We start from the raw sequence: 26,409 nt of genomic DNA, 5'->3' as shown, positions 1-26,409 counted from the left end.
TATACTAGCAAATATTGTGGAAATATGTTGTTTTAGTTTAGTTTACTGGTAATAATGTACCTGACCTCACAAGAGTAGCATTGTTCAGAAATGCTAGCCTCAGAAATCAGAATAGAAGTTATGTCCACTGCTGATGGAATAGATTTGTTTATGTCTAATTCAGTTACCCTGGTGCTGATATGTCAGCTCTGCATCCGTCATGTTTCTTAGAAATAAAAATAATGACATTTTTCTGATACTATTTCGGAATTAATTATTTTTTTGATCAGACAAAATATACATCAATAAATTGACTTCAATGAAGTGCAAGTGAATCAATTTAGCAGTTGTAATTACATTTGTAACAATTGTAATTACAGCACCAAATAGTCATTGAAAAGCAATAGATTACTTATGAAGGGTCTAAAAATATACCACACTTAATGTTACACTGGAACCAGTAAATGTAGAAATGTATTGACTGTATGTTTTCTTACCTATGACAGTATCAGGCACTAGTGGTCCAGTTCGTCCATGCCTCTTAGCTTTACCTCCAGCAGCATCTCCATCATCATCACCTTCCCCAGACAAGTTATCAGATCCTGCTTTACCTAAACCTCCTGCTCCATCAGCACCACCAGCACCTCCTAGACCACCAGCACCTCCTGCAGAACCAGCACCTCCTGCACCACCAGCACCTCCTAGACCACCAGCACCTTCTGCACCACCAGGACCTCCTGCAAAACCAGCACCTCCTGCACCACCAGCACCTCCTGCATAACCAGCACCTCCTGCACCACCAGCACCTCCTGCACCACTACCAAAACCTGCAGCACCAGCACCTCCTGCACCACCAGCACCTCCTGCACCATTACCAAAACCTGAAGCACCAGCACCTCCTGCACCACCAGCACCTCCTGCACCACCACCAAAACCTGCAGCACCAGCACCTCCTGCACCACCAGCACCTCCTGCACCACTACCAAAACCTGCAGCACCAGCACCTCCTGCACCAGCACCAGCACCAAAACCTGCAGCACCAGCACCTCCTACACCACCAGCACCTCCTGCACCACTACCAAAACCTGCAGCACCAGCACCTCCTGCACCACCACCAAAACCTGCAGCACCAGCACCTCCTGCACCACCAGCACCTCCTGCACCACCACCAAAACCTGCAGCACCAGCCTTTCCCGCAGCCCCGGCAGTACCAAAACCCCCTCCAGATCCACCAACACCAGCTCCACCTGCTCCAAGCCCTCCTGCTCCAGCTGAAGCCATATCATGAGCAAGTGAAGAAGCAGCTGCTGCTCCAGCCCTCGCGATCTCCTCTGCACTCTGACCCGCTCTTTTGGCCTTGGTTTCAGCCAACCTTCTGGCTTCCTCCTCAGCTTCGGCTTGGGCTTTCGCAGCTGCAGCAGCGGCCGCAGCATCAGCTCGAGCCTTGGCGTCCTTCTCGGACATGCCTTTAGCTTTAGCCTCTGCACGTGCAGCCTCGGCAGCTTGTGCAGCAGCGGCGGCCTTAGCGGCAGCAGCAGCCTTCGCTGCTGCCAGTGCGGCTTCGGCTTCAGCCTTAGCCTTGGCTGCCGCAGCGTCCCGCTCAGCCTGAGTTTTTTTAGCAGCATCAAGGGCGTCTGCCATGTCCTTCTTGTGTTTTTCCTGCTGCTCGGCAGCAATTTTAGCCAGGTCAGCTCCACTGCCACCTGCTTGCGTGGACTTGCGGGCTTTCTTTTTACCTTGTGCAGCAGAATCTTTGTCAGCTGAAAAAGTCAGCAAATGTTTTTGTCATGAATAAGGTAAGTTTAAATGATTATATTATTATACTGTACTGCATAAAACAATGTTTACTGAACCTACCCTCTACAACAAGCCAAGCACCACAAGACTTGATTCCTGCCACTGCGGTATAAATCCCAGCATCCAAAGGCATACAATCAATGATCCTCAACCGGTGAATCAGTTTGTCCTCAGAAACAGTAATTTCGTATTTATTACTGTTGGACAGTGAATTATTTTTCAGTGACCATACAATCTGGCTCATAGGCATAGAAGTAACACACTCAAATACAGCATCCTGTCTTTCTTCAGCCTTCACCTCTTCAATCTTCACTACAAAATCCACAGGTGGGACTGAGAAACACAGACAGAGAAAATATAAGCAAATGAAGGTAGCCCAATAACTTCAAACTTTTTTGCAGACATTTTTCAGTTACTTTCAAAATAAGATTCCTACTTTTAAAATCAGTTGAAAAGACGTTGACTCCCTCAACATCAACTTGGTAGATACCAGCATCCTCAGGATTAAGATTCTTCACTGAAAACACAAACTTTTTGCCGACTTGCTTCAGGAAATGCTTCGCCTCACCTTCTGCTTCTTTACTGAATGGAACCATGACACCATCCTAAACAGATCAGAGTAACACTGTCTTGATCTTACTCGTGTGTTAAAACAGGGGTTTTCAACCTTTTTGGACATGCGCCCCCCTTTCCGTGTGCCGACCTTGAACTTGTGCCCCCCCCCCCCCCCCCCCACCCAAACCCCCGCAAACCAAAAGCGCCCGCCCCACATCAACCCTAGCACAGAAACCATTGCAAAAGCTCTTGACAAACTAAAATACAGTAGACCCAACGGTTTACCATACGAACATTTTGGGTTACGAACGATCTTTTTCAATTTAACGTACAAACAAATTTCGGATTACGAACCGAAATTCGCGAAACACATGACGTCATGAACAAGTTAACTCCGATGTCTCTCTCTCTCTCTCTCTCTCTCTCTATCTCTCTATATATACAGTATATATATATATATATATATATACAGTATATATATATATTAGGGCTGTCAAACGATTAAAATTTTTAATCGCGATTAATCTCAGAATTTCATATAGTTAATCGCGATTAATCGCATTAAAAAAAATCTGTGTAAATGTTATAGAAAACAAGGATTTTTAAGTGAAATGTTACAGTTAAAATGGTGAACACATTTTATGCTAAATGTACTTATGTTAAAAACTGCTGGGACAAGAGAAAACTGTAAGGGAGTTTATTCACTCACATACTAGGCAGTAAATGTCAGATTGTAGGTTAGAATTTCTCCATCAGCAAACATTGTAGATCAGCGGTGCTTTAGGTGGGATAAGGCGTAGTTATTGTATCAGACTTGTCTGTGGTTGTATCGTGACGATGGTTTGATGGACGTTTCTACACGAAGTGAGTGTGTTTTGACCCTTTGGGGCTTCCATAGTTCATGAACTAACGTGCTCGACTCAGCTTTCCGGTATTCGGTACAGAAGAAGAAGTTAATTAAGTGTAATAAAGTGTTCTGCTCCCGACAACTTGTGAATATAGCGTGTATTTATTTCTTTATTATGCAAGTGCATCACTACCACGATCGGTTACATTATGTTAACAAACCGCTAATGAAAAACGGTGGCAAGTCCGACATTAAAACGTTTGTTCTACCAGTCAAGTGTCAACATGAACTAGAATTTGCGTTAATGGCACTAATTTTTTTAATCGCGTTAAATTGAGGTCGCGTTAATGCGTTATTATCGCGTTAACTTCGACAGCCCTAATATATATATATATATATATATATATATATATATATATATATATATATATATATATATATATACAGTGAGCGAACATTTGGACAGTGGACTGTGTTTTTCCGGTGTTTTCTTTATATTTTGTACAATTCTATATTAAAATGTCCACAGAGAAGGTGCAGAGAAAGCTTAGTGATGATAAAATGAACAAATCTATTGCTATTTGTTGTGTTATATAATTACTCCTGCCAGTAGCTGTCACTGTGTATCAGACAGTTGGGACAGTTAGTGAGAGAGAAGAAGTTATTCTTTCGTGCAATTACACATACAAAATACAACGCTATTGAAATAAAGATGGAGATAATAGAGAAATATGAGAGTTATTGTTGTTTCTGGTAGATACATTTTATAAAAAAAGAAGGAAATGTATTATGGTGTATAGTACCGCATACGTACTGTACTGAAATGTGATGTGTGTTTTTATGTACAGTATTTATTTATTATTGTTTATTACAGTAATGTCTATTCTACAATTTAAGATTAAGGGAAAATATACTTATATTTATAACAAAAAAGACTATTTAAGACATTAGAGAGGTTAGGTAAGGGGGTGGTTTGGGAGGTCTGCACGGATTAATTCTATTTACATAATTTCTTAAGGGAAAAATAGGTTTAACTAACGAACATTTTGACTAAGAACAGTCCTACGGAACCAATTAAATTCGTAAGTCAAGGGTCTGCTTTAATATAATTAACGTTGTGCACATCATACATACAATTAAAAAAAATTTACTTCTAAAAGATAATACAAGATAATACTTATTTATTGCCACGGCTGAGCTTATTCTGCGAGCACATTACAGAAATTCATGGTTCAATTTCAGTTACAGCTAGTCGTAAATAGTAAGTGGTACATGCTTTTGATGTAAATGAGAGCAGAAAACGTTACTTCACAGAGCCAAGTACAGGCAAAAGTACATCAAAGTTCGCTGGTTCAGGATAAGCTGCTTTAACTGACAAAAAACTCAGGTGAGCAAACTTTTAGTTCCACAGGCAGAACGAGTCTGACTTGGCTACCGCTCTGTGGTAAGAGCCAGTTTAATTAAGCCTCCGACCCGTAAGGAAAGTGATTAACACAAAATGTTCCAGTAGCTTATTTACCTACCTGGAGTAGTTTATTTAAACCGCAGCATTCATTAATAACAGTAAAAATGGAGAGATGACTGAGGAGAGAATCTTGTACGTGTACACTTGAATCACTTATATCAATATTGTGAACAGAGCATCTCCCACTACACACCTCTCTTAAAGACACACACACACACCCATGTCCTATAACAAAAGTCATTGGGTGTGTTCGAAAACCTAGTGAACTCACTACATAGACAGCAGGTTACGTTATCTTACGCACGCTCATAAGAAGAAGGCTGTTTGAATTCTTAGATGCCTTAAAATGCTGCCTTTGAATTTGAACGGTATTTTGACTGAGTAACGAGGAAGCTATAGATCCTGCCTTAGCGGTCAAGGCAATCCCAGCATTCAGTGCGACCCATCTTTTCTCACAAAAAAATTACAAATATGGCGGACGAATGCGGAGCAACGAACAAAGTTTTCAAACGTAAATAAATTCGCATTGATTTTTAATTTGTATAAATGTGTACAGGTGTCATTGAGCCTCCTCATACCATTGGTTTGAAAGGCACGAGGCTTACAATGTTAGCTTAGTAAGCTAAAACAAATACTATCGCTAATATCGCTGTCTAAGTAGCATGTCCGAATGATCTCACTTAAAAGTCGATGACTTATTAGAATCCTCTCTACTTAGGCAGCTGCCTATGTAGGCAGTAGACAGCAAGGTACAGTAGCTCACTAGGTTTTCAAACACACCCATTGTCTTGATCTTACTTGTGTGTTAGAAATGTATTAGAAATGTAGAGGCATGAGATATAGTTTAACTCATAGAACATTATTCTATAGAATATAATTTTAAATTGGCTGACATATGGGTATATTCACAACAAAACACTGAATGAATTCAAAGTTCAAATAATTGCATCTCATGAAATGTAACGAGGAACAGCCTTGGTGGACCTCTGCTTTACATTGTGGTGCTTAGGGTTGGCACAGTGGCTTGGTGGGTAGCACTGTTACCTCACAGCAAGAAGGTCCTGGGTTTGATTCCCAGGTTGAGTAGTCTGGGTCCTTACTGTGTGGAGTTTGCATGTTCTACCCATGTCTGTGTGAGTTTCCTCCAGGTGCTTCGGTTTACTCCAACAGTCCAGACATCCAATCAGGTTAATTGAGGATACTAAATTTCCCTTAGGTACGAGTGTGTGTGTTTGTCCTGTGATAGACTGATAACCTGTCTGAAGTGTTTTCTGCCTTTCACCTAGTGATTACTACCCACTGCGACCTTTAACAGAGGTGAAGGTGAAAAGCACATTGTCTGTATTACCATCGCTTGATCCTTTTTATATCTCCTCCATAAGACAAAAGTTTGTTGGATGTTGGTTCTTAACTAGCCTCTTTGGCTCTTTTTCTGTGAGTGACTGCTATGAGTGTTACCTTATAGAGGAAAATGCGACTGTTGGGGTCTTTGAGTTCCAGTTCCATCTCAAAAGTAGCTAAATCATCTGATTTCACCTCAATAGGTTTCAGATCACTGATGTGCTGTATGAACTAATAAGGAAAAAAATAATAAAGATCAGTCAAACGATTTGGTACTGTGCATCACCAGGTTATCTCTTTTGTTTTTACAGTGATTGACTATCTTACCTCGGCCTGCTCTTGCTCTCTCGCCTTCTTCATTTCAGTCAGTTTCTTTAGCATGCCACGAAAATCTCTGATGCTGTATTCAACACAAATACTCTCATAGTCTTTCTTTTCAGCAGACAGTAACAGATCCCACACCATCTCATCGATTTCTCCCTCCTTTTTAGGAGCAACCTTTTTGCCAGCACTGCAGATTAAACAGTCAGACAAGAGTTCAGTCTAAATCTGGCAGGTGTTTATATTTATTTTCTTGAATCATGCTCTGGAATTTACACATGGAATTATGAGAAATAAATTGTGTGGTGTTGGTACATTCTGTGGTACAAATGGCCTAAAGTAAAGAGTCTCAACCTTTTTTATGTTAGGCATCAGTGATTTAGTTCTGCAGTGCATGAAGTCATAAAGAAATATGATCTGCATAAAGAAATGAGCTGAACAGTTGGATAAAATGTACAATAAAATAAACAAACCTTGTTCTTAACTTAAACCAGACAAATAGAATAATAATTATGTTCACTTTTTTAAAAATTATATATTAATTTAGTACCTTCTCCTTAGCTTGTTTCTGAACTCGGCTGGGTCCTTCACTATAAACGGAAACAAGCAAGACATATGAGTATTAACAAAGGATCTTTTAAAGCTTGATGTAATAGTTCTCTGTTTTATAGTTGTGTTGTGACTGTACCCTACATGACCAGTATGAGTAAAATTACTAGTCTAAAAATCTACTGAAGTAAAAAGTAACTCATTTAAAATGTACTCAGAGTAAGCGTTACTTATTTACATTTTTAACTAGAGAGGATGTCTCTCCTGTGTAATGCAAACAGGACAAGTGGATATATCTCACAGTAGTTGTTTTTAATTAAAATATAATAGAAAAAAATATTGATACAACATTTAAAACATTTAGGGATGTGTAATGTGTCATTTTAGTACAGACCATCCCATAAAACTTTTTCAAACTATATAACCACTGATGTCGGCATTAATTGTGGATTCTATAGACCAGCCTTCTTTTCATCATCAACAAATACCAAACAACAGTCATACTGCAAATCTCATAACTCAAAACAAGTCAAGGTTACAGGTGTTGTGACTTTTACTAAATGACCCAAAGAAAACCTTCAAGATGTAAGACAAAACTTTGCCATTCTTTGACATCAGAGTATGTTATCAAATAACGAAACATCAAACTCCAAACATGTTAAACTTTGAAAATTACCCTTCCATACACTATACCTAGATCACAGCTCCTTTATTTTAGCACCAGTTTATTTTACCAGTGTCTTTTACCAGTGTTTTTTTTAACTCAGTAACGGATGTTATTTAAAATTTAGCGAATTACAATTCTTAATACAAAACATACTTAAGTAAAAGTAAAATTAGTGGTTGTAAAATCTACTTTAAAAAGTACAAGTACACAAAAAAAAAACTACTCAATTACAGTAACGCAAGTAAATGTAATTCATTACTTTCCACCTCTGTATGTGACCAAAAGTGTATAGAAACTTTTTCTGACTGTTCCTACAAAGTTAAAAACATACAAATCTATGGGCTGTAGCATTGTGCTTTTACATTACTGGAATGACATTAAAGTCATTTATATTAAATGTACATTCAAGTTAATTTCCCCAAGGGGATCAATAAGGTCTTATCTCATCTCATCTATTCCCTTCCCTTTCCATCCCATCCCATCCCGTCCACTACAACTACAGAGCTACCACTGCCCCAACTATCAACAGTCCAGATCATTATTGCTCCTGGACTTACTGGACAGTTATGTCAAAATGTTGGATTCTTTTGCAGTAAACCAAATCCAGTTCTTATTGCAGATGGTATAACTTATTTTATCTTTAGAGTACTTATGTTCTTGCTCGTTAGAGTCTATTAAGTGTTCAGGCCCTAATAAATATTCATGCATATTATTAATCTTTGCACACTATGCACATTAGCATTTAATTAGCCTGTAGCCTTCTGTCTGTTTTTAGCCATTTACACTCTATGCCATTCTGTGACAGTGCCATGTTAGAGCTCTTAAGTGTGATCCATGCTACTTACAGTTTTCTTGTTTTATGCACGTGCTAGCAATGGCTGTGGCTGAAGTTTTTAATGTCAGTACTATGGAGCTTTTACACACATTTGAAATTAGGATAAAAGTGATGTAAATCAAACAAAAATGGATTTCTAAAAGTTTGACCTAATGTGGTATAATCAATGTAAATCTGACATACTCTCTTCTGGCTTCTGCATTGCTTTGCTCTTTTTAAATCCAACTGCAAAAGAAAAAAAACATAATAAATAAACAGGTGCCCCATTATTAAGAATTAAATTTTCATTTAAAAAAGAACAATACCTTCTATAACATTTAGGATGACTGTGCAAACAGCCTTTCCATACTCATTAACAGCATAGCACTTGTAGGTGTCAGCTTGTTCACCAGTTACTTTGGGCATCTGGAAAGGAATAATTAACTGTATGTTGCAGCTGTAACTGTATTTGTATATGGTATTTTAGTGAATGACTGGAACTGTTAGGCTTGCCAACCTCTAAAGTGTGTTCATTAGTTGTAGGATCAAATTTGTTCTGAAACCTTTGTGGATCATTCATTTCTCCTTTAGCTCTCTTCCATGATACAGTAGGTTTGGGCTCTCCAATCACAATGGCTTTAAAGATGGCTAATTTACCTAAAATAGGAGAAAATTGATTATTAACAGAAAAACAGTGAAACAAAAAAAATACTGCCATTCGGTGCAATCATTTCAGGTTCATTTATTACAGAAATAAGATTAAAATTCTTAATCAAAACTAATCAGTGTTTCTAAAATATTTTTGACAAAGTATGTGCAGCATAGGACTGTGCTAGGGTTGGCTCGATACCACTTTTTTATGTCCGATACCGATACCAATCTGATACCATCATTTCTCCTCTCAAACAACTAAGCAGTAATAATACATGTCTCAATGCACCATGGTTAAACTAGCTGTCTAAATAACAATGTTCAGACTGTGAAACAAATATTTTAAAGGAATAAATACAGAACCTACAACATCACACCTATACAAAACTGCTGTTTTTATTTTCACTTTTACACACAGAACATTTAGCAGCATGTTTGGCTTGTTTAACAGCACCGTACAAACATTTAAAATAAAACTTAAAGTGCAACTTTATCTGTATTTAACAAATAAATTATAATTTCAATAAAAAATTCTAGATCTGTCAACTCTTAAGTCTACACCTTGAAGAGGCAGCGAAAAAATTATAAAATAAATAATAAAAAAATATTATTTACAAACAATAAAAATGAAATAATAATGAAATAATAAAAAATAAACAAATATAGATATGCAAGTTTTCACAGGTGACCTCTGGGTTTGAACTGTACAAAAACATTATACAAAAACAATTGGTAGATGTGGATGTCAATTAAATGCGATTGACTAATTAGAATTGACGCAGAGTTAGGTTGAGATTCTCCATTAAAGTTCTGTCACGTTTTTAGATTATTAAAAACCAAAGCGCGGTTATTAAAAAACCCTGCTGGATTTTGAAGTGGACATCTGTGGCTAAACGGGAAACGGTGTAGTTTGTTTTATTTCATAACACTAACGGATTAATCGTTGAGGATGTGAGAGATCTCTAAGCCGAGACAAGATCATTTATCATTTATAAAGCATTTTTTTATTGTGTTTAAACAGTGTTTTTAGTTGTGGATGTAGTAGATAATATTTTAAAATGCTAAAAGTTTAAGTAGATCAGCGTGTTTTAATTTCTGAATGGCCTTATTTACATTAAGTGTTATTTACATTAAGCAACAGTAAAGATCGGATCAGAAGTTTTTTTCCTTCCTATATCCGATCCAGTGTCGGATCGGTGCACCCCTAGACTGTACCAATACTGTAAATTGTGTGGGTGGTTCGGTGGCGCAGTGGGTAGCACTTTCACCTCACAGCAAGAAAAGCTTGGGTAGCTGTGTGGGTTTCCTCCGGGTTCTCCGGTTTCCTCCCACAAGTCCAAAGACATGTATCAGGCCAATTGAAGCAACAATAAATGACCTGAGTGTGTGTGTCTGTCCTGTGATGGACTGGCGACCTGTCTGGGGTGTTTCCTGCCTTTTACCCAGTGAACCGGAGCCACCGTGACCCAGAACAGAATAAAGTGATGGTAAAACAGACAAGGAATAAATAAATATAAAATGTATCCAACACCAACAACCTTAGTTAATCAGTCTATTGTTATTGATAACTGGATTCAACTTCCATCTGTGCAAAGTAGGCTAAAAGGTCACAAAAATTATCACACTATACTGCAATTAAATACAATTATAAAAAGAAAAATTCTAAAAAGAAATATATTAGTCTTGTAATGTTCCCAGAAGAAGGAAGCAGGAGCAGTTGGATGAATAGTGTGCTTCTCTTAGAGTTACACTTTAAAGCATTTCCTGCACCTAACTAAACACTTCTAGCTACACCTGGGGGAATATGCTTTTAAAGGCAGTCTGAGCCTCAGCTCTGGGTCGAGTCCTTTGAATGTCTTTGGCTAGCTCTCTTTATAGCTATTCTCTGTTCTGGTTTCTAGGGAATCAGGTGATAAACAGTTTAGGCATTCCTGTGTTGTATCTGCCACAGGCATCCTTCCTGTTCTTGACTTATGTCCATGGGTTTTTTTTCCTACAGGTTTACTAAGTTCATCTCAAGATTCAAGAGACTTTGTCATTTTAGCTATATACAAGTACATGTTGAAACGAAACAACGTTCCTCTAGGACCATGGTGCAACACAGAACTTAAAATACACAGTGAAGACAAAAAGAAGTGTATTACGTACAATGACCTACAACAAATACAAGGGACACTTTCAGCCCTAAAAATCTGGAGGGGACGGGAACAAAAGATAAGTGTGCTGCTGGGCAGTACACAGTACTGAATAAATGTAAAGTGAGAAAAAGCTATATACAACATACTTTGATATATAAGCAACAGTGTATGGTTTCATCCAGTTTACTGGTGAGCATTTTGGTTGTTATTACGCGCTGGTGGACTGAGTAGCTGGAGTTACACCTTAGCATCTTTTGTTTCTTCTTGAGTCTTTATTTGTGTTTTCTGAGTTTACTGGTGATTGCATAATGTGCAGTGTTTCTGCTAGAGTAATATGATAACCTGTCTTTGCTCCTCTTGTGTACTGCTTTGAGCTAAAGCTAATGGTTTTCGTTTTGTTAATTTCTTGAGGACTGGGTTAAGTCCTGTAGTTGGGTCTATCTCCTCAATTTCATAGGTATGGGGTTAAACCTGGTGCCTCCATCAAAAGGTGTTTACCACACCATGAGATCTGAAAAGGGTAACAAAATCATCCCTACAGCTTTGTTACGCCAGCAAACTACGATAAGAGAAATTACACCGATTAAGCATAACATTATGAACACCTTCCTAATATTGTGTTGGTCCTCCTTTTGCTGCCAAAACAGCCCGGACTCGTCGAGGCATGGACTCAGCTAGACCTCTGTAGGTATGCTGTGGTATCTGGCATCAAGATGTTAGCAGCAGATCCTTTAACTCCTGTGAGTTGCGAGGTGGAGCCTCCATGCATTGGACTTGTTTGTCCAGCACATCCCACAGATGCTCAATTGGGGAATTTGGAGGCCAAGTCAACACCTCAAACTCGTTGTTGTGCTCCTCAGGCAGGGCGCATTATCCTCTTGAAAGAGGCCACAGCCATCAGGGAATACTGTTTCCATGAAAGGGTGTACATGGTCTACGACAATGCTTAGGTAGGTGGTACGTGTCAAAGAAACTTCCACATGGATGGCAGGACCCAAGGTTTCCCAGCAAAACATTGCCCAAAGCATCACACTGCCTCTGCCGGCTTGTCTTCTTCCCATAGTGCATCCTGGTGCCATGTGTTCCCCAGGTAAGCGACGCACAAGCACCCGACCATCCACGTGATGTAAAAAAAAACGTGATTCATCAGACCAGGCCAACTTCTTTCATTGCTCCATGGTCTACTTCTGATCCTCATGTGCCCATTGTTGGTGCTTTTGGCAGTGTACAGGGGTCAGCATGGGCACCCTGACTGGTCTGCGGCTATGCAACCCCTATACGCAACTGTGATGCGCTGTGTATTCGTCTAGCTATCACAATATGGCCCTTGTCAAACTTGCTCAAATCCTTACGCTTGTCCATTTTTCCTGCTTCTAACACATCAACTTTGAGGATAAAATGTTCACTTGCTGCCTTATATATCCCACCCACTAACAGGTGCCGTGATGAAGAGATAATCAGTGTTATTCACTTCACCTGTCAGTGGTCATAATGTTATGGTGTATTTCTATAAGGAAAAAAAAAAAAAATTTACATTGGTTAATCTTCCCAGCAGTGACCAATCCCAGCCAATCACAATTTCTCTTAGAAGACATTGGCACCTTCTCCAGAAAATATAAATAAAACCCAGATAAATAAGAAACTATAGAACTCTCCTGCGTTTAATGAAACAATGTAAAGGGGAAAAGTGCTTGTTATAAATACGTTTATATGTTTTGGTGTTTTTTCCCCCTCCTAGTAAAAAAAAATTGAAATCACAGGTTTTGCTGGATTGCAATATGTATTGTAATTCATGTTATCTGTTTCCATACCTTCCTGGATGGTTAAAGCAATAGGTTTTCGAGTGAAGTCAGGAGTAGTTTTTCCCTCTGGCAATTCTTCCATATACTGTGTTATCATAACTCCCGGGACCTTTGATCTCCTCTTGATACCTAAGAACATATCAAATATATAAGCTTGCAACCAATGATTGTTCTGTAGCTACTGAATCATCTAAGGATTATAAGAACATGGGTGCAAACATTTCCATTTCAAAAAATGTTATGCTTTATGCAGTAAATCAGTAATTGTGTAGAGCCCTCCACTCCACAAATAATAAACGATTCCTTTATTGTCATTGCACATTGTACTTGTACACTTGCACAAAGGTACAAACTTTAACTTAACAAAAAGCTGTCACACTATGTGGAATTCAAACAAAGCAAGAATTTGTCATTTGTAAATCAATTTTTCCTATATTTAAAAGAAACAATGACAAAATATTTATTGTTTTACTTAATAAAGTTATTAATTTTATAAAAATGCAAAATTAATTCCCTTTCATGAGTTTTCACAAGTGGCTCGGTGGGTAATACTGTCACCTCACAGCAAGAAGGTCCTGGGTTCAGTTAGGTTAATTGGACAATCTAAAGTCCCTGTAGGTATGTGTGTGTGTGTGTGTGTGTGTGTGTGTGTGTTTGCCATGTGATGGACTGACAAACTGTCCAGGGTGTTTCCTGCCTTTTGCACAGTGAATCATACCCACCACGATAAGAAATAGGATAAAGTGGTGGTAAAACAGACAATAAATAAATGAAAGTTTCCAAATACTTAAAAGAATCTGGGGCGCTCAGGTGGCGCAGTGGTAGAACACACTAGCACACCAGAGCTCACATTTCAAACTCATCGGTTAGAAACTCAGCTCTGCCATCCGGCTGGGCTGGGCACCTACAACGATTGGCTGTTGTTCATACAGATGGGAGCTGGATAGGTGCTCTCTCATAACTGATGACCTCTGCTGGCTGATCGATGGCGCCTGCACAGAGTCGAGGAAGAATGCGTTGATCAGGGTGTGGCTCTCTGCACACAAAGCTGATCGGCATATGAACTCGTGCAGGTGAAATAATGCAGTCGGCTACTGCATATATGCCGGAGGGGGCGCGTGTCAGTTTTGTTCTCCTCAATCAGAGCAGGGATCGGCATTAGGAGAGAGGAAGCATAATGCAATTGGACGCGCTAAAAGTTTGGAGAAAAAGGGGATAAGATGCATAAACAACAACAAAAAACAACTAGAAAGAATTTAAAATGCTACAAAAGTGTCTTAAATGTTCATCTCTTCATCCATAAATGGAAGGTTAGACTGAAGGTTCCACAAATGGAAGGTTAGACTGAATAATGCACAGTTTAAGTTGATAGCTGACAGCTCAAGGTCAACAAAAATAAAAGGGTTCACAGTAGATGTGAGTATTGTTGTCTGATGAGACACAATTTTAGTCTGTATATGGAATTGATAAACACTGTGTACTTTAGGCTGTATTAAAAAGACCTTCTGGCATGTTCCCATTGTGCAAATGGTATGTGAAGCTGACAAATAAATACACATTTTAAAGTAGCATATGTTGCCCCCTAGACAGACATGCTTATTTCAATATGACAAAGTCAAGCCACATTTTGCTTGTGTTACAGCAGCATGGCTGCATAATCAGAGAATGTGGATGCTAGACTGGGCTGCCCTTGAGCAAGGCCCTTAACCCTAAAATGCTTAGACAATATACTGTCATATTACTGTAAGTCACTTTGGATAAAAGCATCTGCTAAATGTCGAAAATGTAAATGTTCTCAGGGCTCAAGGTTAACATGGTAAATTGAAGGGGTCACAGTAGGTGTGTGTATTGTTGTCTGATGAGACACAATTTTAGTCTGTAAATGGAAATAATAATAAACATTGTGTTTTTTAGGCCATATATACAGACTTGTATAGAGGCATGTTACCAGTGTACCATTAGTGCAAATTGTATGTGAAGCTGACAAATAACATTTTCCTCCCAATTTAGCACATTTGATTTTGTCTTCCGCTGCTACCAGAGATACCAGATTGCATCCGAGGAGAGCACGCCTCTTCCGACACGTGCACAGCCCAGTTCAGAAACTCTGTGCTGGTGTGCAAGCGGGATATCCCGCTGCGCCACCTTGGTGCCGAACTTACAAATTTTATTAAATTTAATACACTTTTTTGGAATAGAGATTTGTGAATATTAACACACAATAAAAAAATATAGGCACAAACCCCAAAATATGCAAAACTTCAGTGGTTTTCATCATAAGTAAACAATTGTTTTCATTTCAAATATTATCTGCCCGGGTGCCTGGATTTCTTAATACAATGTAGAAATGCATGTCGCACGTTTTTGAGTTAAGCAGTATTGTGTGGCAGTAACGAAAGGCAGGACTCCAGGGCCGGCCCAGATTTTCCCACTGTCCCATCAAGTGCAACGCAAGCAACGGCTATTTTTTTTTTATTATCTCTGAACCTGTAACAGGGCGAGCGGCTTCTGCCGCTACCCCGGGAATTAGAAAGCGTTTGGTTATTATTTTAAGTAGTGTTCACTTTTAGTCTTAGTAACGCCGTGTGTGTCCAGAACCGGGGCTGCAGGAGTCCCTTGCGTTTGTGTAGTTTGTGACTTAAAAATAGCCGGCATCCTGCTCACCTTTATCAGTCTCGGAACACAGACTGTATAAAGCAATCTGGACAGTAAATAAGCTCAAACCTGAGGTCCTGCACCAACAGCTCTTTGAGATCAGAGCAGAGGGGTAGAACATGTTTCTGTATCAGCGAGTGCACTAACATGCTCTAATAGTGTCTGACAACATTGATGTAAGGAGGCATAAACAAACCAGTGGATCAGTGTGTAACTAGGTTTGACCAGTGATAGAGGGCACATTGCTAACATTAGCGTGCTACCTAAAAACTGTTAAACAGAAATGACATAACAGTTTTGCTGTAATAATTTGCTGTAATTATTAAGTTACACTTAATAATAATAATAATAATAATAATAATAATAATAACAGTTAAAGATAAATACATTGTAATAGTCTTCCCAAGCAAATACAACCGTACTAAACAGCAGGTCATTACAGTACTATCTGGACTCGCTATTTATTATTTTTTCTTTCTATTTTATTGGTGCATTTTCTCCCATTTTAGCGTAGTCAATTTGTCTTCCACTGCTGGAGGACCCCGATTGCAGTTGAGGAGGGTATATTGCTGCTCACGCCTCCTCCGACCCGCGCACAGCCCTTAGCGGAACCCTTGTTCACCCATAAACTCTGCACAGGCGCCTCTCTATCTGGTATTCAGTGTCCTTACACGGCATTTGAAGACCCCACCCACATAGTCCGGTCATCCCGCCCTAGCAGAGACGTCTGCTGCAGGCACTGCCAACTATGCCCGCTAGATGGCGCCCAGCCGACCGGTGGCAACGTCGAGTTTCAAACCTAGCGGAATATCCCGCTGCGCCACCTGGACGCCACGCTATTTCATTTATTGTCCACTTTAGTATGCAGCTTTAAATTGGAGCTCAGCTCAGCGTAGGGTAAATTGTTTATTCATTCAAACATTTGGCTTGATTTTAAGCTGTAGCATTGCATATTAAAAATACCCTACATGACACATACACTGTATGTTATAGCAGTCTTGGAATTAAAATGCTTTTGTAGCTGTTTATTCTGTGACTAAATGAGTGGAAAACAAACCTCTCAAAAATGTCTTTCTTTCTTTCTGCAAAATCCGCCATATCAAAAAATACAAACAGCAATTTAGATGATTTATTTGGTGTTATGGAAGGTTTGATGTCATTCAGTTTTTTAACATGTCCCCTGATTCCTGTATAATGTATTATAATTGACTACAGATGTTAACCAGTCTGTGCCCAAATAAATATGACTAATTTGACAGCATTCGTTACAAAGTACAAAGAAAAGGGTTTTTTGCTAAGAGTATTTTTCCCTGAATAGTCAGATGTCGATAAGAAACCACAAATTTGCATTCAAAAAATAAACAAGAACAAAGTTAGTTGATGATTTGTTAGTAATTATAATGAAGTCAGCATAGATTACAATACGACAGAATAGGACAAAACAATAACCAAATGTTAAACAACCTGAACACATAGGGCTTGTGTAGTTTTGTACATTATTAGATACCAGATCTGTTCATGTGGATTTATGTGAGTGTAAACTAGTTTTTCATTCATCAAGTATGTCAGTGTGCTTAAAATCTGTTATACAGAAAATAAATTCACAAATAATGTTAAGAACATACCTAACGCAAGTGCATAAACTTGATGCAAACAAGCTTAGATTGCATTTGAGCATTGCAGCAAGGGTTGAGTGTGTTTAACTTTGGTGTGGGTGACACGGTGGCTAAGTGGGTAGCACTTGCCTCACAGCAAGAAAGTCCTGGGTTTGATCCCCAGGTGGGGCGGTCCGGGTCCTTTCTGTGCGGAGTTTGCATGTTCTCCTTGTGTCTGCATGGGTTTCCTCCGGGATCTCTGGTCCAAAAACATGCAGTCAGGTAAATTGGAGACACTGAATTGCCGAATGGGTGTGTGTATGAGTGTCTGCCCTGTGATGGACTGGCGCCCTGTCCAAGGTGTTACTGTGTGCCTTGTGCCCATTGGAAAACCAGGGGTGCTGGAGCCTATTCCAGTTTTTCAATGGGTACAAGGCACACAGTAATACCCTGAACGGGGCACCAGTCTATCGCTGGGCAGACACACATACACTCTCACACACACATACACACACCCATTCACCTATAGGGCAATTCAGTGTCTCCAATTAACCTGACTGCATGTTTTTGGACTGTGGGAGGAAACCGGAGCCCCCGGTGGAAACCCACGCAGACAAGGGGAGAACATGCAAACTCCACACAGAAAGGACCCGGACCTCCCTGCTGTGAGGCAACAGTGCTACCCACCGAGCCACTGTGCCACCCTATACAGGTGTACAGTACAATGAAATTATTTTTCCGGGTACCCCAGCTTGTTTGAAAGCTGAGTTCAGAGCTCAGGGTCAGACTGTGTACAGCGCCCCTGGAGCAGAGAGGATTAAGGGCCTTGCTCAAGGGCCCAACAGTGGCAGCATGGCAAAGCTGCAATTCAAACTCTCAACCTTTTGAATGATAGCCCAAAGCTGTACTCACTAGGCTACCACTGTCCCATTTTGTTTCTAGTTGACAGATACAGATACTACAGTGCTGTGGATTTTATATGTATGCGTTTCTGTAATGTTTCCTCGTAAACAATTTATTCGCGTTTTTCCTGAGCATACATAGCATATAGTATATAGGCCGTATTACACTAGCTCATTGAAGTTTTATTTATTGTAAAACCTTTTTAGGGCAGCATTTTAAACGATTGGTTCTTTAAGATGACCAATCAGAACATGGGTTAAGAGATGGAGTTTTACTAGACTGTACCAGGGATCATTTATTTTTATGTTGGCATATGTATTTTCAGTAGTTCAGGTTGCTTTCATTCGGTTTTCTTACCTTTTTTCTTAGACGATTGATCATCTGCTCCTAGTATAACACAAATGCATAACACAGAAGAAGGGAAAGTAGAAAAGCAGAAAATTGTTAATCCAGACAAAAGCATGATGGATGACCCATTATTCAACAGGAATTTAGACAACAATTATGCACATTCAACATAAAACACAGACACCTGCTCACAGCTTTGCCAGCAAAACCTCCCATCCATTCAATAAGTTGAATGTCAAAAGAGTTTTGCCTAAGTCCCAGGTAACAGACCTGGCATTTTTGGGTGGATCCAAAAATGAACAGACAGGAATTAGTTGTGATCAGTGTATTAGGAATGGATGTAATGATTAAGTTTTAGAACAGATAATAGTTTTCTCTTTTTAATTATTTAAAAATGCCAGTAGTGGTACCTCGATTTAACGGAGTAAAAGAGGAAATCGTTTTTTTCCAGAGGGTGCGAAAATATACGTAAACACAACACTAAGTTCCACAAAAGTGCTAAACATGCACAAATGATAAACAGTAAAATGAACAATGTAAATAGATATATAAATATGTAATGTAAAGCCTGTAAATAAATAATAAAATTGGTGTACTGTACTACTGTGGAGAATTCTCATTTACCTTGTGTGGTGGAGGGGATTTTTTTTTTGCTGTGATCATATAGTGGGGACTCAGAGTATTTATTATTCTAAATAGTTTAACACATTGCTGGTGGCTACTGGAGCAGTGCTGGTTCATAACTTAGCACTAGAACTGCAAAATTTAACCCTAAAACACTGAGAAAAAGGCGAGAACAAAGCGAGCCTCATGACAAAATAAAGCCTCTCACTCATGTAAACAGAGAGACGTGCTCCAGCTAGTGGACACTTACTGAACTATTGGTCTTGGTTCGCTTCTCGCAGAAATTTTAAAAAATCGGACAGGACATTTGGTTTTCCTGATTTTGTCTGTCAGTTAAATCCGAAATCCGTTAAATGGAGGTCTGTTAAATCGAGATTCCACTGTACTTCATATTCAAGTGATTGGAAAGTGTTTTTGTCGTCTGTTATTTGTACATTTTAAGTTGTTATTTTATTGGCTGTGTTACAAACACATTTTAAAATGGCAGAAATCTTAAATTCATAGTTAAAATATGTAAACTAAAAAATAGCTAGAAAAACTAGGCTCAGAGATATTAAGGCTAATATTTTAGGGCTAATACATACACTGATCAGCCATAATATTAAAACCACCTCCTTGTTTCTACACTCACTGTTCATTTTATCAGCTCCACTTACCATATATAAAAACACTTTGTAGTTCTACAATTACTGACTGTAATCCATCTGTTTCTCTGCATGCTTTGTTAGTCCCCTTGTTCTTCAATGGTCAGGACTCCTATTTAGGTGCTGGATCATTCTTAGCACTGCAGTGACACTGACATGGTGGTGGTGTGTTAGTGTGTGTTGTGCTGGTATGAGTGGATAAGACAGCAGTGCTGCTGGAGTTTTACACACCTTACTGTCAATGCTTGACTGAGAATATTCCACCAACCAAAAATATCCAGCCAACAGCACCCTGTGCGCAGCGCCCTGCGACCACTGATGAAGGTCTAGAAGATGACCAACTCAAACAGCAGCAATAGATGAGCGACCGTCTCTGACTTTACATCTACAAGCTGGACCAACTAGGTAGGAGTGTCTAATAGAGTGGACAGTGAGTGGACATGGTATTCAAAAACTCCATCAGCGCTGCTGTGTCTGATCCACTCATACCAGCACAACACACACTAACACACCACCACCATGTCAGTGTCTCTGCAGTGCTGAGAATGATACACCACCCAAATAATACCTGCTCTGTAGTTGTCCTGTGGGGGTCCTGACCACTGAAGAACAGGGTAAAATCAGGCAAAAAAGTATGTAGAGAAATAATTGGACTACAGTAAGTAATTGTAGTGCTTCTATACGGTAAGTGGAGCTGATAAAATGGACAGAAAGTGTAGAAACAAGGAGGCGGTTTTAATGTTATGGCTGATCAGTGTATATACAAGTTATAATAGCCAGTTAGGATTTATATTGAAATGACGCCCTGTTTAATTCTTCTGACAGAACATGGATGACTTTACGTCAATTTAGCTTTGATAATTCAGCTTTCATTTTTCCAGATCTGGTCAGGTTAATGTTACAAACGGATTTACTATTACTTGGTCTATTAACATCACCATGGAAATATCACTTTATATATTAGATGTGAATAAAAGTGGTCATGCTTGCACTTACCTCCCTGCCCTGTGGCAGTGGGATCTGAAATTTTTGATTTCTTCCACATCTTTAAATATTTGAGTGGCTTGGGGTTTCAGAAATACCACTAAAAAGGAAAGAATGTGAGAGATTAGTGTTAGGTCAGTTTATTGTAGGTTTGTTTTGTTGTTGTTGTTTTTATGCATTTCCTCCCCTTTTTCTCCTTTTTAGCGCGTTCAATTACTCGATTGCGTCATGCTTCCTCTCCATCAATGCCGATCCCTGCTCTGATTGAGGAGAACAAAGCTAACCCATGCCCCCTCCGACACGTGGATAAGATGCCGTATGCATCTTATCACCTATGGTTTGACGAGTGCAATGCAGTTCAGCACTGTGTACGGATAGACACACCCTCACAGCACTCTTTTCCCATCTCTGTGCAGGTGCCATCAATCAGCCAGCAGAGGTTGTAATTGCATTAGTTATGAGAGAGACCCCATCCGGCCTAATCCCAGCCATATCTGAACAACAGGCCAATCGTTGTTCATGTGGCCACTCAGCCTAACCGACAGGCAGAGCTGAGATTTGATACGATATATTCGAGATCCCAGCTCTGGTTCCAGCGTGTGTTTTTACCGCTACGCTACCTGAGCGGCCAGTTTATTGTAGGTTTTTTATTAAATATTTTATTTATATTTTATTTATTAGGATTTTAACGTCATGTTTTACACACTTTGGTTACATTAATGACAGAAACGGTAGCCACTCATTACACAAGATTCATCAGTTTCACAAGTTTTAATGTCAAACACAGTAATGGACAATTTTGTATCTCCAATTTACCAAACTTACATGTCTTTGGACTGTGGGAGGAAACCGGAGCTACCGGAGGAAACCCACACAGACTTCACACAGAAAGGACCCGGACTGGCTCACCTGGGGATTGAACCCAGGGCCTTCTTGCTGTGAGGCAACAGTGCTACCCATTGAGCCACCGTGCCACTCGAATATAAAATCATATTGGTGCACATGCCTTAGATCTTGTCTGTTTTATAATCTTAAATAAACTTAGTAAAAAATGACAAACTTTTTTCAGCCTGTTTGATTGATGCTTATGAACGGGCCGTCCTGCTCGCCCTGTCCAGAAATCAAAGCTACACGGTGAGTTTTTGGCTCATGCTGGTGCCTGTAAATGAAGTGGCTGTTCTTTGACATGCAGGTTGAACAGCCGGAAATTGAAAATGTCTAAGCAGGGGGGAGAATCAAGGGGTGTCTCAAAATCCCTGATCTTAGCACCGCCATCTGGCCCAGCATTACCTACCCTTAAATGAAGGTTAATTAGTCAGTCTATCTTTTCTCCACCAGCTTAATTTAGATTTCTAAAACTAGATAATCGCAAGAAATTAGTTGTGAATAGATTAAAGATGGCTGAATGGGACAGATTTAGCTATTATAAACTCTCCAACTGCGTCACTGTTAAGAAATGTGCAGTGAAAGGATAGTCTTCTTTATTATTGGTGAGAAACCAGAGCCTCATTTCATGCATTTTTAATAGTTTATTAGAATTTAACATCATGTTTATTACATTTACATGAATACACATGATTCATCAGTTCAAGTTTAATGTCAAACACTGTCACAGGCAATTTTGTATTTCCAATTCACCAAACTTACATGTCTTTGAAACGTGGGAAAACCAGAGCATCTGGAGGAAACCCACACTTCACACAGAATGGAACTGGACCACTTCACCTTGGAATCAAACCCAGACCATTTGCTGTGAGGTGACAGTGCCACTCGATAGGTACATTTTACATATACACCCCATACAGGCAGTTGTCGTCTAGTGGTTAAGGCACTGGACAAATAATCCAAAGGTCAATGGTTCAAGCCCTACCACTGCCAGATTGCTGCTGTTGGGCCCTTGAGCAAGGCCCTTAACCCTCAATTGCTCAGACTGTATACTGTTACAGTACTGTAGGTTGCTTTGGATTAAAAAATCTGCCGTAAATGTAATTTCATAACAAAAACAAGAGAGCTTAGGATAAATTTGACATTTTGGAACGGCAGTCGGATTAAGGTCTGTCAGTCATGCTGGAACAGGAAAAGTTCTTCCCCAAACTGTAGCCAAGAAGTTGTATATTTATAGTCTATATAATTTATTTTATACCTGTTAGCAGTGGGTGTGTATAAAACTTTGGGATCTTTGATTATGGGTTCCAATCCATAGCAAGGGCTGGGTGACACGGTGGCTTGGTGGGTAGCACTGTCGCCTCACAGCAAGAAGGTCCTGGGTTTGATCCCCAGGCAGGGAGGTCTTTTCTGTGCAGAGTTTACATGTTCTCCCCGTGTCTGTGTGGGTTTTCTCCGGGAGCTCCAGTTTCCTCCCACAGTCCAAAAACATGCAGTTAGGTTAATTGGAGACACTGAATTGCCCTATAGGTGAATGGGTGTGTGTATGTGTGTCTGCCCTGCGATGGACTGGTGCCCCGTCCAGGGTTACTGTGTGCCTTGCGCCCATTGAAAAGCTGGGATAGGCTCCCCCCCCCCCCGGTGACCCTAATTGGATAAGCGGAACAGAAAAAGTTTTTCCCCAAACTGTAGCCAAGAAGTTAGATGTACACTATATTGCCAAAAGTATTCTCTCACCCATCCAAATCATTGAATTGAGTTCCAGTCAAAGGAACTCTAAATACTTCAGCATACCAAGAGATTTTGGACAATTTCATGCTCCTAACTTTGTGGGAACAGTTTGGGGATGGCCCCTTCCTGTTCCAACATGACCGCGTACCAGTGCACAAAGCAAGGTCCGTAAAGACATGGATAAGCGAGTTTAGTGTGGAAGAACTTGACTGGCCTGCACAGAGTCCTGACCTCAACCTGATAGAACACCTTTGGGATGAATTAGAGCAGAGACTGTGAGCCAGGCCATCTCGTCCAACATCAGTGTCTGACCTCACAAATGCGCTTCTGGAAGAATGGTCAAAAATTCCCATAAACACACTCCTAAACCTTGTGGAAAGCCTTCCCAGAAGAGTTGAAGCTGTTATGGCTGCAAAGGGTGAGCCAACATCATATTAAACCCTATGGATTTAGAATGGGACGAAACTCAAGTTCATATGCGTGTGAAGACAGACGAGCGAATACTTTTGGCAATATAGTGTATATTTTATAGTTTATATAATTGTGTACTTGTAATTGTATTGTAATATTTTATACCTTGTTAGCAGTGGGTGTGTATAAAAGATAAACATTTTGGGTTCTTTGATTATGGGTTTCAATCCATAGCAGGGTTTCAACCATTCACCCCTCAGACATTGCCAATTATGCCTATGTAGACGCCTGGCTGGTTGATAGCACAAATCTTAGCGGTGGTGGGCCAAAACATTATACTGATTCTTCTTGCCATTTAACAGTGTTAAAATCTAACATGAATATTAATATAACTGTCATAAATATATCAAACGTTAATTTCTTTTAAATAGGTAAAAATTCTTGAAGCTATAAACTGAGAGACTAAAGCAATAAGCCACGAGAGGCCGTACGTTACTGTGATTTTAGCACGGGGATGACGTTTTTGGCACGAAGCGAAGCGGAGTGCCTAAAACTTCTTTCCCCGTGCTAAAATCGTAACAGTAATGCACGGTCTCGAGTGGCTTATTGCTTTTATAAAACGGCGGTCAACATAAAATATAATAAATACAACAATGTTTAATTCATAAATGTATTTATTGTGTATAAACTTACAATAAAGCGTTCTTCCGCGACGCAAAATAGTTCGATTAACAGTGTTGCTAGGCAACATGAGGGCGAAAATATCATTAACTTTTCTATTCAGTGGCGTATTAATATGGAATGATGTGAGGTGGTCCTAGGTGTGAGTTTATCGGGGATTTTACAACGGCTTCGAACGCGGCTCAGCCAATCAGATTTTAGGAACTATCTGGAACTATCCGTTTTATAAATTTGAATTTACAACATGTCAGGATTGTGGTGGATCTGACGCCACCTGGATACACTGGCTGCTAGAAGGGAACACACCTTTGACAGGGTGCCAGTGGATTTCAAGGCAGCACACACACACACCCAGTGCACCCACCTATTAGTGCAGCTAACTGACCTTTGAGAGTGGAAGAAAGCTAAAAAATCCTGTGAAAATAACATGCAGACATGGAGAGAACATGCAAATCTCTTCACAAAGTGGCTGGATGCCAGGAGAGTTAATTTTTCTTTAACTCTTTATGTTATTTATATTACAATATAATGTCTACAGGCAGATTATTTATCACTGCGTGTGCATTCATGATCTGGCTGTAATCCATAATGAACATATAATTCAAGTGTTAACATTTAAGCATTCAACCTATTTATAAAATAATAAATGTTATCCAAGAGAATACATCAACATTCCCTGCTGTAAAATCCTACCTGTCCTGGATTTTCTCAAGGAACCCAAGGCAGTACCTTCTAGCTCATCAAATTACATAACACATGACATAGGCATTTTAAAGCGAGTCTCCTTCCCACCATGTCTGGAGACACATTTTGATTTACTGCTCTCATCTAAAGTTAGCATTTACCCCACCACCTCTCCACCATGACTTCACGCCACCTGACAGGCTCTCAGATTCCACACCACAAAACATAACCTGAGAACATAAACCGAGTTTTGCATCACCGAGTCAAATGATTTTACGTGTGACCGGCGAGTTAATCGTGACCTTTACGGTCTGTTTTACACAGAGATGCTGAGTTCTCATACATGCCTCAGATGTTTACTGGTTATTCTAAGATGGTCATGAAATGCTCAGAGGTATGTGTGGAATCACCGTAGCCTTCACGGGTATGTCTAATTTTCAACACCAAATCCAAGGTCACGTGAGTCAGCCCCGGATTTCACCTCTGCCTTGCATTGTAAAAGCTCCAGCTGCTATGTTAAGACTGAATGTACGGAAAGAACACATTAAAGAACAAAGCTAATTCATGCATTGTTTTGTCTAAAAAATGCTTTTTTTAGTTTATAGTATCCCAAAAGTGAGTCCTCTTTTCTTTCTTTTACATACCTGTTCTCAGTCGTCTGTGTGGTCCACTCTGTTCCACAATGCACTGTGCTCTCCTGATATTTCACCACTGCCTCTTAGTTGTTCTAGGTAATAAATTCTTCCAGCGATGTGAGCTTGTGTTTCCGCTTGCAATCAACCAGTACTTCTACCAACAAACTTTTCTTCCTTTTGTACGCGTGATGGAGGAGTGTAAGAGTGACTGAGGGAGTAATGGGGTGTGAGTGTGTACTTGAGGGAGGGTCAGAGAGGCATCTTATCACCTCCCTCGCTGTAAACACATCAGAGTACCAAACAAGTTTTGAGATGAGACAGCTTATCATAGCCTGGAAGAGCACATAGAAAGGGTCATTAAATGGGAACAGGAACATTTGGCTAATTTGTAGTATTAGAACAAGATGACCAATGTCATCACTAAAATGCACCTGCCTGGCAGAATCATTGTAGTGACATGCACTAGGAGGTGAGTGATTTATCAGTGAAATGGCAGTTGAGTTTTCACTCTGCCTGATACAGACACAGGGATGTTATTGCTTTAGTTACTACTGACTTATTTTTTCCTTACTGATGGTTTTGAAAAAAACTGAACAATTCCACAGGTTTTTTAATCTGAAAGTTAGTTAAATGTGTTTGAGTATTTTGTGTGAGAAATGTAGTATGTAAAATGGGTCATGTCAGTGCGCTCTCAGTGCTGGTC

At 39.7% G+C, this 26,409-nt stretch overlaps 1 protein-coding gene across 3 annotated transcripts in view; it reads right to left on the bottom strand.

Annotated features, from left to right (window-relative positions):
* Nucleotides 1–25,914, bottom strand: part of igfn1.1 (immunoglobulin like and fibronectin type III domain containing 1, tandem duplicate 1) — a 47,997-nt gene extending 22,083 nt beyond the window's left edge. The window contains exons 1-13 of one of the 3 annotated variants that reach the window (XM_062997428.1): nucleotides 25,716–25,914; nucleotides 20,692–20,779; nucleotides 18,437–18,466; nucleotides 12,936–13,055; nucleotides 8,853–8,992; nucleotides 8,662–8,761; nucleotides 8,540–8,581; nucleotides 6,856–6,895; nucleotides 6,312–6,495; nucleotides 6,102–6,215; nucleotides 2,213–2,381; nucleotides 1,837–2,109; nucleotides 477–1,739 (exon numbers count right to left, since the gene is read on the bottom strand). In XM_062997428.1, the coding sequence (XP_062853498.1) occupies nucleotides 477–1,739; nucleotides 1,837–2,109; nucleotides 2,213–2,381; nucleotides 6,102–6,215; nucleotides 6,312–6,495; nucleotides 6,856–6,895; nucleotides 8,540–8,581; nucleotides 8,662–8,761; nucleotides 8,853–8,992; nucleotides 12,936–13,055; nucleotides 18,437–18,466; nucleotides 20,692–20,740 (2,524 nt within the window). In that variant the 5' untranslated portion in view covers nucleotides 20,741–20,779; nucleotides 25,716–25,914. The remainder of the gene's footprint in view (nucleotides 1–476; nucleotides 1,740–1,836; nucleotides 2,110–2,212; nucleotides 2,382–6,101; nucleotides 6,216–6,311; nucleotides 6,496–6,855; nucleotides 6,896–8,539; nucleotides 8,582–8,661; nucleotides 8,762–8,852; nucleotides 8,993–12,935; nucleotides 13,056–18,436; nucleotides 18,467–20,691; nucleotides 20,780–25,715) is intronic. The other 2 variants (XM_062997430.1, XM_062997429.1) reach the window with 2 other exon arrangements.
* Nucleotides 25,915–26,409: the final 495 nt, after the last annotated feature.

This window comes from Trichomycterus rosablanca, chromosome 6 (assembly GCF_030014385.1).
Source record: "Trichomycterus rosablanca isolate fTriRos1 chromosome 6, fTriRos1.hap1, whole genome shotgun sequence".
Classification (NCBI taxonomy): Eukaryota; Metazoa; Chordata; class Actinopteri; order Siluriformes; family Trichomycteridae; genus Trichomycterus; species Trichomycterus rosablanca.
This window is presented reverse-complemented; position numbering and strand designations above follow the sequence as displayed.